The 16422-nt window shown below is 27.3% G+C and overlaps 2 protein-coding genes and 1 pseudogene across 2 annotated transcripts; 1 reads left to right on the forward strand and 2 right to left on the reverse strand.

Annotated features, from left to right (window-relative positions):
* Window positions 1-69: 69 nt before the first annotated feature.
* LOC112754159 (cytochrome P450 76T24-like) lies at window positions 70-3443 on the forward strand. Its single transcript, XM_025801740.2, has 3 exons — window positions 70-472; window positions 858-1421; window positions 2795-3443. The coding sequence occupies exons 1-3, from the start codon at window positions 80-82 to the stop codon at window positions 3407-3409; spliced, it is 1572 nt and encodes a 523-aa protein (XP_025657525.1). The 5' UTR covers window positions 70-79; the 3' UTR covers window positions 3410-3443.
* Window positions 3444-6640: 3197 nt separating this feature from the next.
* Window positions 6641-9165, reverse strand: LOC112754179 (cytochrome P450 76T24-like; annotated as a pseudogene).
* Window positions 9166-12060: 2895 nt separating this feature from the next.
* LOC112754191 (cytochrome P450 76T24-like) lies at window positions 12061-15412 on the reverse strand. Its single transcript, XM_025801759.3, has 2 exons — window positions 14351-15412; window positions 12061-12908 (listed from the first exon to the last, which is right to left on the reverse strand). Exons 1-2 carry the CDS (start codon window positions 15248-15250, stop codon window positions 12303-12305), a joined length of 1506 nt encoding a protein of 501 aa, XP_025657544.1. The 5' UTR covers window positions 15251-15412; the 3' UTR covers window positions 12061-12302.
* Window positions 15413-16422: the final 1010 nt, after the last annotated feature.

Here is a 16422-nt window from a genome sequence, read left to right on the forward strand (position 1 = left end):
AAATTATAGCTTAGTAAGATTGTATATATAAATATTGAAGTGAGTGTTCGACCAGTGTGGAGTCTAACCAACTAACCAAATGGAAATACTAATAATATTATTCATCATATCTTTTGTTTCGGCAATAATTCCTTTGTTCCTTTTCATATCATCATTCTATAATGGGATCCAAAGTTCTAAAACTTACTATTCCAAGCTTCCACTTCCACCGGGTCCTCACCCCTACCCCATCATTGGAAACATTTTGAAGCTTTTTGGCACCAATAACCCTCTTGAGGCAATCACTCATCTTTCTAAAACTTATGGACCTATAATGACTCTCAAGTTGGCTAGTATAACCACCATTGTCATTTCTTCTCCACAAATAGCCAAAGAAGCACTCCATAAAAATGATGCACTTTTCTCCGGTAGGAAGCTCCCAGTTATTACAACATGGTCACAATCACTTGAGGACTTCTCCAAAACTTCATTGGTATTAATTAATTGCAAGCTAGAGATATTATATTATTGTTAATTTCAATTAGAAAGTTAATTTTTTTTAATTAATGTTAGCTAATATTTTTTGAATTCTAAACCACCTTAATAAAAAATATTTTTAGTGACAAATTAATAATAATGACAATGACATAATGGTCATTAAATATTTTATTTAATTTATATTTTTTTGTGATTATTAAAAATTTTTTTACTGAAAATTATATAATTATTGTTAAAATCTTTCAGTGACAAAATATAAGATGAGTAATATCTAACTTTTTAGCGGTTTATTGCTTTAACTGCAAAATTATAGGCTTGTATTATTACGTCACCATTTTGTATTCTTTATTCTCCGATGAACCTAAATTAAAATTCAACAGGTATGGATGCCAGCTTCAGCAGCTAAGTGGAGAATCCTTAGAAGAGCTTGTGCCACAAAAATATTCTCCCCTCAGCAACTAGACTCTACACAATGCATCCGCAAGAGAAAGGTTCAAGACTTGCTAAATTATGTTCATGAATGTTGCATCAAAGGTGAAGCTTTTGATATTGGTGAGGCTATATTTACAACAATCATAAATTCCATGTCAAACACTCTTCTTTCGATGGATTTGGCTCATTATAATTATTTTGATAATAATAAGTTTCATGAGTTTAAGGAGATAATGATTGGTCTAACCAAAGAAACTGGAAGGCCTAGTGTTTCAGATTTTCTCCCTTTCCTCCGGTTACTTGATCCACAAGGCACACGTTCAAGTACCAAAATTAATTTTGAAAAGATGCTAGAGTTCCTTAACAGTGTTATTGAAGAAAGAATGCATTCATCAAGTGATGAGTCAAGAATGAATTTTAATGAATGCAATGATGTGTTGGATTCCTTTCTGGATCTTATCAAGCAAGAGAGTTCTGAATTGAACCTCAATGATGTTATATATTTATTCGTGGTAATTATGTTCACTCATCTTTTTCTTTATCAAAAATCAATATTTTCAAATTCTTTAGAATAATCATGAATTTGACGTACCTCAATTTTATTGGTTGATTTGTGTTACGAAGCCACTCATCCTAAACGTTTAATTTGATAAGAGAAGGTAACATGAATAATTATATCTCTAACAATTTTCTTAAGTAAATTTTTTTTTTAATTTGTTTGATTTTTTAATAGACTTTTTTTTATTTGTCTTATATTATTTTTTTTCTTTTAGGATTCACCATGATCAAATTCTAGATTTTTTTGACAGAATTTTGATACTATATATGTTATAATATCATTCATTTCAAAAATTTAAACTGATAAAAAAAATATGCATTTAAGAGAGAAATTATATCTCTAAAAGTTTAAAGTTTAAGCATTGAATTTATATTATTGGTTATCAATTATTTTCCTTCATTTGTACGCATGTGAGAGAGAAATTGTATTTGAAAATATGAATGTCTAAACAAACAACTTTTTACTCTTTGGATTTGGATTCTCTAAAGTTTAAATTTTATTTTAAAAAGTAAAGTATGATCTTCTACCCTTGAATAGTTTCTTTTTTATATTTATTCTTGATTCCACCTATGAAATAAATAGTGAGAGATCACACTTTACTCTTTAAAATAAAATTCAAACTTTAGAGTATTCAAATCATTACCCTTTAGATTAGACATGTAAGTGTTTGAAAAAAAAGAAAAATAGAATTACAATTAATAACATATTTTATAATGATAAAAAAGTATAATGACAGGTAAAGAAAAAAAAATAATTTAAAAGAGCCAATAGAGACTAAAGACCAACACAATATATAATTTTAGAGAGACTACTAAAAAAATAAAAATTATCTATATTAATAAAATTGGAAACATATTTAAGTGAATGTTTGGCTTGACAAATATATAACTCCAGTAAATAATAGCGGCTATATAAAGGACCACTAAATATTTGTCATTATCTATCAATTAGGGATGATAATAGGTAGGGTTTGGATCCAACTCTAATCCTATTTAAAAGTTGAGATTTTTATATAAATTCAACTCTATCCTACTTACGGGTTGAAAATATTCCAATCCTAACCTTATCCTTCTTAATCTGTAGGGTATCCGACCCTACCTACAAGTTACCAAAAATATGCAACATTATTATATAACTTGATGAAAATATAAAATAGAACTGATTTTTAAGTAAAAAAAATGTATTAAATTATTAATCAATAATTTTTTTTAATGACTAACAATTTTTTACATTTAGTGAGAGATCTTTAATTCAACATCCACTTGTTATTTGAGTCTTTGCTATCAAATCTATTATAAAATTTATTCTTTAATAATATTAATTCAGGATTTATTTATGGCGGGAATAGACACAACATCAAGCACACTAGAATGGGCAATGGCTGAGTTGTTACATAATCCAGAAAAAATGTTTAAAGTTAGGGCGGAACTTCATCAAGCACTTGGCAAAAATGGAAAAATTGAAGAGTCTAACATCTCAAAGCTCCCATACCTTAATGCAATTGTGAAAGAAACTTTGAGGCTTCATCCACCAGCACCATTTCTCATACCCCACAAGGCAATTGATTATGTAGAGTTAGGTGGCTTCACAGTTCCCAAAAATGCACAGATCCTAGTTAATGTGTGGTCAATGGGAAGAGATTCAAGCATTTGGGCTAACCCTAATTCATTTGAACCTGAGAGATTCTTGGATAGTGATATTGATTTTAAGGGAAAAAATTTTGAGTATATCCCATTTGGTGTTGGTAGAAGAATTTGTCCTGGATTACCTTTTGCATCAAGGTCCATACATTTCATATTGGCATCTCTTTTGTATCACTTTCATTGGAAGTTAGCTGATGAAATGAAGCCACAAGACATGGACATGAATTATACTTTTGGGTTTACTTTGCATAAGACCCAACCTCTTCGAGTCCTCCCTCAGAGTTTAGTTGTTAGTTAATTAAATATTTAAAAATATTATTTGTATATTAAAATTAATCATCATGTATTTATGTATAAATATATGTATTATTTAATTTATTTTTAATATATATTTTAATATATTTTATATTAGTGATTAATTTTAGTATATGCCTAATTACCATAATTGCTAAATATTCGACTAAAATTTTATAATAGTAAATTAAAAAAAATCATAACAAAAAAAAAGATGAAATATGAGTTGGGATTTATGTATTTTAGAGCAAGCATTATATATTATAAAAGAATTTGATGTAGATTAAAAATTAATTTTAAATTAATTACTATACATGTGTATATTAATATGTCATTAGAATTATTAAATTTATATATAATAGATAAATAATTAAATAAATTTATTTGAAGAAGTATATAATATTTTTTAAAATATCAAATTTACATTTTTATACATAGTCACTGAGAGATAGTATGATTATCCTTGATTAATTTCTCTGTTATAATAATTATAGTTTCATTTCTATGAACCAGTGGTGCCTTTAAATTATAGCTTGAGCAATCATCGTCCTTTCAATTATTCTTGGCTTCTAAACTTTAGGAGATTTTCTCTTGCTTCTCTCCAATTTTGTTTTATACCTTTTTTTTTGCGCTGCTTTTTTTTTTGGAGTCCACTTGGAGATAATAGAGCTAGCGTATTTTTAATATGGAAGAGAGTGTGGGGTGATACAACGTTATAGAAAATAGGGATATTTTTTTATATGTGGTGTCAGAGAGACTGAAATTAGACCAAAAAATTTAGAACAACGAATTTGAACAGTCCAATTAAAAGGTATCTAAAAAAACATTTTTTAATAAAATTCAGAGAATTCGTTTTCTTTTTAAGAAAAAACAAAAAAAAAAACAAAAAATGTAAACGGAGGTTCGTTCTCATTTAAAAAAAAAAACAAAAAGTGTAAACGGAGGTTCGTTCTCATTTTAATAAACGGAGAGTCCGTTTTCATTTTAAGGAAAAAAAAAACTAATTGGACGGTCCGATTAGTCAACGAATTTTTTAACAAAGAATTTGAATGGTCCAATTTTTTCCTGTTATTATTCAAAAAATCCTATCCCACACCTGTATATACCATAACTAAACACAACTCACATACTTCTGTAATATCGAAAAAAATGAACCCTAACTTAATTTGATTTAGTTGAATTTTCTATTTATTTATTTTTTATAACCGACATACAAATTTAAATACATCAATATTCAACTCATCAAACCACTAATACAAAAATTACCCAAAAACCATTCATTTTGTTTGTCAACAGTAATTTTGTGCACTTTATAAATCACTTACCAACAGGTGTATTTTTAAATTTATGTATGTATCTCAGTATCTTGTAATGATGAACTAATTTTTTGATATAGCATGTAGCATATAGTTGATGGAAGTAATTTTTTATAATATACATATATAAGGCATGACGATTGATTTATTATTGTACATTCTTACGTTAAATCAATTTTCAAGATTAACATTTGGTAGTAGTGAAAGGTAACTTTTCCAATACAAAATTAATTATACATGAGATGATTGTAAAGAAGTGTAAGTTCAGAGAATAATATAAAAAAAATAAAAAATAAAAACAGAAGAGAATCAAATTGAAGGAGAGAAGAAAAGGGAAGAAAGTTGTTCAAATTTTTCTGTTTTCTTTCTCAAAATGAAAATGAGGTTTACAGCTAAGAACGAATCACAATTTAGTTGATAAGATAAGATATGTGTATGATTATATCTCTAATATATTTAGATCGAATTTTAGAGTTTTTGATTGTAAAAATTGTTATACTATGTATGATACCACTTCTTCTAACAACTTAAACGAGTTAAGTATCGTTTTTGTTTTTAACGTTTGGAGTAAATTTTATTTGTGTTCCTAACATTTAAATCATTCTATTTATATTCCTTACGTTTATATAAAAATAATTCAATGTTATTCTGCCGTCAATTATACTAATAGATTAGATTGTATTTTTCAATTATTCTCACTTGGATGTATTCATTCTCAATTAGGTCTAACTTGACTGTATTCGATTTTAATATTGTACCTAAAATTTGTTTTTAGGTTCAATTATGTCCCTAAAAAAGTGAATTATATAAATGTTACCGGGATTAATTTCAATTTTTAATGAGTTATTATCCAGAGTGGATCATCGATTTTGACCTAAATATTTGTAATCTAACTTTAAGAAGAGATTTTTAAAATTTCAACTAATTTAAATTAAAACTCATGATGTATAATTAACGGCAAGATAACATTGAATCACTTTGATTGTTAGAGATACAAACAAGACGATTTAAACGTTAAAGAAACACAAATAGCTAGAACTTGTCTCAAATATTGGAGACAAAAATAATACTTTACTCAAATTTAAACGAATAAAAAAAGACATATAAATTATTATATTTCTAATACTTGCAATAAATATCTTTTTAGTTCTTACCAATAATAAATTCACTATTTGAAACTAACCATCTAGTCAGCTAACTACTTTTGGTGCCAAAGTAACTAAGCCACGTAATAGATGACTTGCGTCTTTTGAGAAGAGAGAATTCAATTTAAATACCTAAGAATAATTAAATTCTATAGGAGAATGAATTCTTTCGATTATTAAAAAAAAATTAAAAGAGTAAAATATGATCTTTAATTCTTTAATAATTTTTTTTATATTTTTTTTAACCTCACTTATAAAATTAATAATAAAAGATGATACTTTATTCCTTTAATTATTAAAAAAAAATAAGAGAATTTATTCCTAACTCTACATCTCTAATTATTAAGCCATCTAATAAAGATACAATAGTACAGCTAATATACAACAGTTAACATGAGAACTTAGAAAAAGTCGTTTCTAATTTATGTACTTATTTTATTTCATATACTTAAAAATGATGTATATTATATAGTAAATGAAGAACAAATAGATTATAATAAATTAAGCCATGCACTTTGATTTGTCTAACAGAAAGACATATATCTTGACTTGTACAGCAAACAAGTGAAAATTTGCTACATTTTATATATTAAGCGAATACTAATTCCTTTAGAAAAAAATAAAAAATAAAGAATTTTCTAAAAAATAATATACTATTAATGATGACTCTATATTTTTTATTTTCTGGCCAGTAAAGACGAATTCATATATTAATATTACTATCTTTTTTTACAAAATAGTAATATATATCAAAATTTGTATACATCAAATAAATTATACAGTCCTTAATCTTAGGTATTATATTATCACAAATTTATACACACTATACATTCTCACGCAACATTTTAAGGGTTTGCATCTATTACTTAGTCTCAACTAAAATTTAAACCCAGATGCAGTACCATAAGAGGTACCAAGATTTATCACTAAGCTAAAATCTCTGATGCATATATATAATATTTTTTTTTTGTCAGATATATATCACCTCTTCAATGCTGTGTTTTTATGGGAATAGCTTGGAGAGATTGAGCTTTATGCAAGGTAAGCCCAAAATTTTCAGACATATCTAGGTCCTTTGCCTTTTGCCCATTAACTAACTTCCAATCATAGCCATGAACAAGAGTCCCCAACACTATGTGTATAGTCCTATAAGCCAATGGTAATCCAGGACAAATTCTTCTTCCAGCCCCAAAGGGAATTAACTCAAAGTCTTGACCTTTAAAGTCAATCTTACTCTCCAAAAATCTTTCAGGCATGAATTCATTAGGATTTGTCCAAATACTTGAATCTCTCCCTATAGCCCATACATTAACCCAAACTTGTGCATTTTTAGGCACAGTGAAGCCACATAGTTCAACATCCTGTTGTGACTTGTGTGGCAATAGGAATGGGATTGGTGTATGAAAGCGTAAAGTTTCCTTCACCACAGCTCCTAGGAAAGGAAGATTTGAGATATGTGATTCTTCAATTTGTTTTTCATTCTTGCCAAGAACATGTTCAAGCTCTTCTTTCAATTTTTGCATTTTTTCTGGGTTGCGTAGTAATTCTGCCATTGCCCATTCTATGGTAATCGATGTTGTGTCTAGTCCAGCCACAAATAGATCCTAATACAAATACAATTATATATCAATATTACTAACAAATTGAAGGAAATTGTTTTGATTACCTCAAAAAAGGTTTTTATTGCATGGTAAAAAGAGTGAAAATTTTCACAGATGGGCTCTGATTCATGTATAATTTTATACATCAAACTCATCGCTAAAATTTCATGGTCAAATGGAATATAATTTCGTAAATGAGTTTGATACGTAATATGTTTAATTTTATTTAATTTATCTACTTTTTTAGAATTTTAAAACAAAAAGTGATGGTGAATATAATGCTCTCCATTAAAAAAATAAGAGATGTAACTCTAGCTGAAAATTAACTTTCTATTAAAGATAAAGAAACAAAAATAAAATATCTTAAATCTTAAATTATAAATTTTAAATCCTAAAGTCTAAATTTTAAATTCTAAATCTGAACCATTAATATGAAATATATAATAAATAAAGAACTAAGATATGTTCAATTAAAAAAAAATACTTTTTTAATTACTTAGTAAACAACGTTTAAAAACGAGTCAAAAGCAAGAGTAATATATAAATAACAGGATTATTGATAAGTATTCTAATAGTATTTGTTATAAAAGATAAACCTTTTTAAAGTAATATAATATATTAGTTTATAATTATAAACATTAAAATAAAGATTTTTTTTTTTGATAAAATTTTACCACTTTTTACTTCCTTAACAAAGTATTGTAGCAAAATCTTAGCTAAATTGAAACATATAGTTTTGTAGTACAAGATACTTACCAAAAGTAAATGCAATACATGGATGCGACTTATTTGAGAATTTTCCTCCAACATCACTTCAAGCAAATAATCTAACACATCTTTGTATTCCTTGGTGTCCATTTCGTCTAGAGCCCTTAATCGCAATCTTTCTTCAACAATACCATCAAATATATAAATTATCTTCCTAAAATGTTTGGTCATTCTAGCACGTGCACCTTGTGGATCAAATATCCTCAAGATTGGAAAGAAATCCACAACATTAGGCTTTGCAGCTTCTTCACTTATACCACAAACTATTTCTTTGAATTCTTGAGACTTAAAACCACCAAAATTAACCAAATTCATGGAAAACAAAGTGCTTGACATGGAATTAAGTACGGTTATAAAAATAGCCTCATTGATATCCAAAATTTCACCTTTTTCACTTTTTTTCCTTCACAAAATCCGCCAATTCTTTTAATTTTTTTTGACGAATAATTTGTGTGGAGTCGAGTTGTTGCAAAGAAAAAACTTTGGTAGCACAAACTTTTCTAAGCGTCCTCCATAGAGGTGAAGGTTGCATCCATCCCATTGAATGTATGTGGTGGTCAAGTGCTTTAAGAGTATCCGGAACCGTTCTATAAAAAAAAATTAGGTCATTTTTATGGAGTACTTCTTTGGCTAATTGTGGAGAGGAAATAACTATGGTTGTTATGTTGCCAAGCTTAAGAGTCATTATTGGTCCATAGGTTTGAGAAAGCTTAGCAAGTGCTTGGTGAGGTTGGTTACTCAATTCTAAGATGTTTCCTATGATTGGAAAAGGGTTAGGCCCTGGTGGAAGTTTAAGTGATCTTGGTGTTTTGATACCTAATCTTTTGGATATGAGAATTTGAATGCTAATCCACACAAAGCAAGCTAAAAGAAGAAGAGATAGATAGTCCATGGCTTATGATGATGAGTGTTTAGATATGTTTTTCACTTGCTTAGCTAGTCTAATTATATATAGAGTGCGTTTATATTACATCTCTTAAATATCATCTAATAATTCAAGTCTTTTATATATATCTCTTTTTCTTGGGAAAAAAGTTTTGAAAATTGATATTTTTTATATATAAAAATTATTAATATATGTTTAACTTCTGAAAAGTTAAAATCTTCCATCTTTGAAATTCTTATTATTAGTTTTAAAATTTTATCTAAATATATATAAAATACTGAATTTTTTTTTTGTGTGAAAAATGTAACTTAGTGATAAAATTAAAAAAGTTAAAACTTAAAACAAACAAGCTCTAAATAAGCCAAATTCTATATATGGAATTGATCAGAATTTTTTGTCAAAGAAAAGAACCGCTTTATATAATTGGAAGTGATATTACATATATATGCGTTTTATACGTGTTTTCATTTAGTAATTTTATTTTATAATTTCATAAAAAAAAAGAAACAAGCAAAAATAATAAAATTGTATTTTTTTACAAAATTTTAAAAATAATAATATTAAAAATAAAAACAAAAAAGATGTAGAACCCAAAAAAATTGTGGTTTGAACGATGCTCATTCATGATGAATCCACTATATATTACGTGCTGACCAAAATATTTTTTCATTTTTATAATTATTGTATTTTTCATACCACAAGCTGGATAATATCATGTATCGAGGTGGCCTTCAGCGTGCCATATTTTTGCCAAACACTACTAATCGCTACACGCAACTTGCCTTAACATTAGACCATTTTCAGTAAAAAACTCACCTCAGTTTTTATTTATGATCTACTTATTATAAAAAGTAATTTCACATTAGTTTTTACATTATAAATAATAAATAAAAATTCAAAGCATACATCTCTCTCTTTTTCATTAGGAGGAACTAACTTTAATTTTTATTGTGATCCTACTTAATTAATTAATTAAAATAATTAAAATTAATATAATTGCTATTTTTTTACAATAATATTTTTTAAATTTATAAATTTAAAAATAATTCATTGTTAAAAATATTAATATTAAAAAATTATATATAAAAATAATACACAATATATAATTAAAATTATATTAATATGTAAAATTACTTAATATAAAAAATATAATTAAACTCTATAATTTTGTAATGTGATTAACATTCTAAATTTTATAAATAAAAATAAACAACGCAGTAAAAAATTATTTTTTAATGTGTAAAAAATTAAATTTATTTTTTTATGTAAATAAATTTAATTAATTATAATTTAAATAATTAATATAATAAAAATATAATTATTTATTAAAATTAATTATAATTTAATTATTTTAATAATATTAATTAGAATATAATATTATTATTTAAATAAGTTGATATAATAATTAATTAATTAATTATAATTTAATTATTTAATATAATTATTTAATTAATTATTATTTAAAAATAATTTGCCACTTGGCAAGTTATCATTGGTGATATAGAATTCCTCTAAGGAGGAATTCTTCCTTCTTAATCGTTGTGCAAGGACCAATTTACTCCTCTCTCCAATGGTTTGAGTCTTTCTGTGTTAGAAAAAAATAAGAAAGGGATTCACCATTAGAGGTGTTCTAAGAGCATCTTTACCGGGCTAAATTTTGGAGTCCAGTTACTATTTTGTCAGAGAAAAAAGAGAATTAAAGCATTGGAGTGAAACTCACTTGAGTTCCTTCACTTATTTCAAGACGAAGAAATCTCTCTAAAAAGGGACTTTCATTAGCCAATCCACACTTGCCAAATAACAAATTAGGTAAAAAATAAATAATTGTATAAAATATTAATTAATTAAATAGTTATGTTAATTAATTAATAATTATATTAAATAATTAAATAATAATTAATTTAATAATAATTAATTATATTAAATATTGATATTTTTATTTAATTAATAATTCATATTAATGATTTAACTAATAATTAGTTAAATAATTAAATTATAATTAATTTATAAATAATTATAATAATTAATTAGATTAAATAATTAAATTTTTATTTAATTAATAATTTATATTTATATTATTATATTAAATTAGCTGTTGCAAAATTAGTCGTTGTAAAATTAGCCGTTAGAAACTAACCGTTACTATGTTATCATTATTATTAATAAATTAATATTTTGTTACTTTATATATACCATTTAGATACACTTCTATTCTCACACTCTCTATTACTCTTTTTCATCTTCTTCTAAGTTTACAAAATCAAAATTCTTATCTATCGAATATAAGTGCATGACCAAAATTCGCCATTGAAAGATTTAAGGGGAAAAAAAAAAATCAATGAAGTGTGGCACATATACTTGCTAGGATGGCCCTTACCAGACCCAACGTCATGTGTGGCTGGAAGAAACTCCATCTGAGATTTGTAATCAGGTTAATGTGCTCATCTGGATATATTTACTAATACCTTTCATAAATATTCATCATCATCATTATTATTATTAAAAATATAACTATCTTAAATACCTTCAAAAAAATTTACAAGTTGTTCTCTTAATAATAATAATAATAATAATAAATAACAATTTTGAAACTTAGATATGTATCGCGACTGCGTTTATTTTTGTTCCCAACAAAAGTCTCCAATTAAGGACTCGATTTTTAAAAAATATCTTATAAATTTTTTAGAAGTTGAAAATATATATACAAAAACTTTATATATATATTAGTTATAAAATCATTATTATGAAGCGAGGGAGGGAATCCATTCACAAGTTACGTACACCTCTTATATTGTAATTGATTAAGGTTACGTTGTTGTATTATTGAAAAAGAGATTTTAATTACACGGAATCTAAATAACTATTTTTAAAATTTATATCAACATTTAAAATTCCAGTTTTTTTTTTTTAAAGAATACCAAGATAGTAGTCTATATAGATGTATGAACTTGTACACCTTCCATATAACCTTATATTTAAATATATACACACAATATACATAAATGAAAAGGTTGCTAAAACAAAATAACATAGAGATCCATAGAAAATGTATGTGTTTATCTAGAAATATAATCCTAATACTTTTCTACCAAAATATCACAACCAAACACACCTTAAATCATCAAAAACTGAAAGACATAACATGAGAATTAATGATGGAGAATCAAACTTTATGTGATGTTTATGATTGTATGGGAATAGCTTTGAGAGATTGAGCCTTACGCAAGGTAAGTCCAAAATTCTCAGACATATCTAAATCCTCTTCCTTATCTTCATTTGCTAGCTTCCAATCATAACAATGAAGAAGTGATGCCAACAAAATGTGCACAGCCCTATAAGCCAATGGCAATCCAGGACACATTCTTTTTCCAGCACCAAATGGAATTAGCTCAAAATCATGGCCTTGAAAATCAATCTCACTTTCTAAGAATCTTTCGGGCATAAATTCATTAGGGTTTGTCCAAATACTTGAATCTCTTCCCATAGCCCATACATTGACCCAAACTTGTGCATTTTTAGGCACAATGAAGCCACATAGTTCAACATCCTCTTGTGCTTTGTGTGGTACTAATAATGGGGCAGGTGGGTGCAAGCGAAAAGTCTCTTTTACCACTGCCTTTAGAAATGGAAGTTTTGAGATATGTTTTTCTTCAAGTTGTTCATTTTTGCCAAGGACATGTTGAAGTTCGTTTCTAACCTTTTCAAGTTTTTCTGGGTTTCTTAGTAGTTCTGCCATTGCCCATTCTATGGTGATTGATGTTGTATCTACTCCAGCCACTAATAAAACCTGAAGTAATCAATTGGTCAAAATACAATAAATTGATAAAAAAAAAGTCAAATTTAACTCCAAATAGATAACTACTTCATAAAAAAAAGTGGATTAAACTTACATATGCCAAATTTGCATATTAAAAATATTATATGTACATAAAAAAATAATTACTATATTAGTTCTTATATAATTGTATATAAATATATGTAGTATTTAAATTATTTTTAATATATATTTAAAAAAAACAAGAATTGCATGTATTTATGCAACTAAAAATATATATGATGAGGCTACAATTAATATGAAGACTCAAGATAGTGTGACAGAAGAATTTTCTATTGATATAGGATTACACCAGGGATCATCGTTAAGTCCATACTTTTTCATATTAGTATTGGAAGTACTCACAGCGCATATTAAAGAGCCTGTACTATGGTGCATGCTTTTTGCCGATGATATCATCCTTATGGGAGAGTCAAGAAAAGACCTAAATAGAAAGTTGGAGTTATGGAGAGAAACTCTAGACGTGTACTGTCTATGCGCATAAGCCGTAGCAAGACGGAATATATAGAATGTAAGTTCAACTTACGAAGGAAAAACCCTAATATAGAGGTGAATATTGGAGATAACATCCTACAAAAAGTTAAGAGTTTTAATTATCTTGGGTGCATCATACAGAATAATGGAGGATTGAATAAGATGTAAATCATAGCATCCAAACAGGTTGATCAAAATGGTAGAGTGTGTCTGGTTTTATATGTGACAAAAAAGTGTCTGTAAAACTTAAAGGTAAATTCTATCACATTGCTATCAAACCGGTTATGTTTTTTGGTACAAAGTGTTGGATAGCCAAATAGAAGTACGAACATAAATTAAGTGTGGCAGAGATGAAGATGTTGAAATGAATGAATGGTCATACGTGATTAGATAGAATAAGAAATGAAGATATAAGAAAGAGAGTTGGAGTAACATCTTTTGTGGAAAAGTGCTAGAATCGCATTTCAGATAGTTCGGCCTTTTGAGAAGAAGACCAATAGAACACCGAGTCAGAAAGGTGGATGAGATGGAAAATTGACAAATGGTGAAAGGTAGAGAAAGATCTAAAAAGACCATCTATGAGGTGGTCAAACGAGATTTCCGTATAAACAGTCTTTCTATAGCTGACCTCATCTAGTGGGAAAGGCTTTGTTGTTGTTGTAGTATATATTTTATATTTTAATATATATTTTATATAATAATTTGATGTTTGATTTTTATATATGTATTTGTAATATGATTACGTTGTTTTCATATGGTATTAATGTGTTTGATTTCTTCTAAACTTGTTACTAGTTATTTTCAACCTACCACGTACCTGACTAATTAATAGTGATGATATAATCCATCATAATGCAATATTAGAAGTTAACTTAAGAGAACTAATTTAAAAACAATTAATAAAATCATATTATACTTACCAAGAATAGATGCAACACGTGGAGTCGGGTCACTTGAGAATTCTCTTCCAACATAACTTCTAACACGGAATCTAAAACATCTTTGCACGTCTTAGATTCTATTTCTAGACCTCTTAATTTCAACCTTTCTTCGACAAGACCATCAAAAAAATCTATCAACTCTCTAAGATACTTGGTCATTCTTGCACGTGCACCTTGTGGATCAAGCAAGCGAAAGATTGGGAAGAAGTCCACAATATTAGGCTTTCCGGCTTCTTCAGTGATAGAACAAAAGTTCTTCTTCCATTCTTGAGACTTAGAAGAATTATAATCACCCAAATCCATAGAAAAGAAGGTGTTTGATATGAAATTAAGCACGGTTATAAAAGCAACTTCGCCGATATCTAAAGCTTCACCTTTTTCACTTCTTTTCTTGACAAAATCCATGAGTTCTTGCACCTTTCTTTGTCTAAGAACTTGTGTCGAATCGAGTTGTTGCGAAGAGAACACTTTGGTAGCACAAATTTTCCGAAGAATCCTCCATTCGTTTGAAGGTTGCATCCATCCAACCGAATACAGATTGTGATCAAGTGCATGAAGAGTATCCGGAACTGTTCTATAAGAGGAAATTAGGTCATTTTTATGGAGTACTTCTTTGGCTAATTGTGGAGATGAAATAACTATGGTAGTTATGTTACCAAGCTTAAGAGTCATTATTGGTCCATAGGTTTGAGAAAGCTTAGTTAGTGATTGGTGAGGTTCGGTACCAAGTTCTAAGATGTTTCCTATGATTGGTAAAGGTTTTGGTCCTGGTGGAAGTTTGGTGGATTTTTGTGTTTTGATGCCTAAATTAGAGATTAGAAGATGAATAATTGCAAACACAACCATGGAAATTAAAAGAAATGATAATGAAAACTCCATGTTTCTTGGTTTGCAAATTATTTTTCTTTGGTTAGTCTCTTTATATTGAAATGATGAAACACATGTAGCACTATAGAGATAGAGTCAAAGGTTCATATTGATGGCAATTGAACTATGGGCGGATTTTATCTTTAAAATTAAGTCCGTTTAAATTTCGGGATAAACGAGTTGAACCCAATTAACCCAAAAAAATGACGGGTTAAACGGGCTAGTCCGCAGGCTAAATGGGTGGCCCGTTTATTTTTTTTTACATTTTTTTAAAAAAAATGTCCTTTTAATCGATATTTATCCCGATCTGATCCGAAAATTCGACTCATCAACAAAAAAATATTAATTTTTAAAAATTTTTGACTTAAAAGTGATATTTTTTGTCAAAATATTTTTTAAAAAATAAAATAAAAAAATAAACAAACTAACCCGTTTAACCCATCAAATTGAATATAAACGATCCGGATTAAAAAATTATGGCCAATAAAATAAATTTAAATGGACCAACCCATTTAATCTACGAGTTTAATAGATCAGCTTAAATAGGTCAGATTATCCGGTTTCTCCTAAATTGAACCAACAATTTAGTTCTGTGTGATGATTGGTATATATCGTAGACTTATTAGGCTGCTTAAGCCTATAAATTAATAATTTCTTTTGTTTTTTTTTTTAATTTGTAATGTTGAACACATATTATAAGCTGAGCTTCCACGCCTGTATATTTTGTCACGTATTATATATCACGAGAAGACTTTAGAGATTTTGGGAGCAGGTGTATACATGAGAAATGCTCAAACCAGCAAAATTTATTGTTTTTTATTATTATTTTTAATTATTAATTTTTTTAATTTAATAATATAATTTATATTTTTAAACATTAATAATTAGTTATTGATAAAAAATAATACATTTCATTAACCTTCCGTATTTGTATATTTTCTCTTTGAAAAGATTTGTGACGTTGAGATTCAAACTCCTAGCTAATATAATATGGATATATGTATATATTATTCGAAAGTTGGAGCTATTAACTAATTGCCGTACCTGTCGTATTGTCTTTTATATATATTATCGTGTGTAAATATTTGTGATATTGAGATTGAAACTCCTAGTTTATTATATATTCCTCGAAAGTTGGAGCTATATATTAATTAATTGATCTACTTAATCTATCTTATTTTAGT

Source organism: Arachis hypogaea, chromosome 2 (genome assembly GCF_003086295.3).
Source record: "Arachis hypogaea cultivar Tifrunner chromosome 2, arahy.Tifrunner.gnm2.J5K5, whole genome shotgun sequence".
NCBI classification, from domain to species: domain Eukaryota; kingdom Viridiplantae; phylum Streptophyta; class Magnoliopsida; order Fabales; family Fabaceae; genus Arachis; species Arachis hypogaea.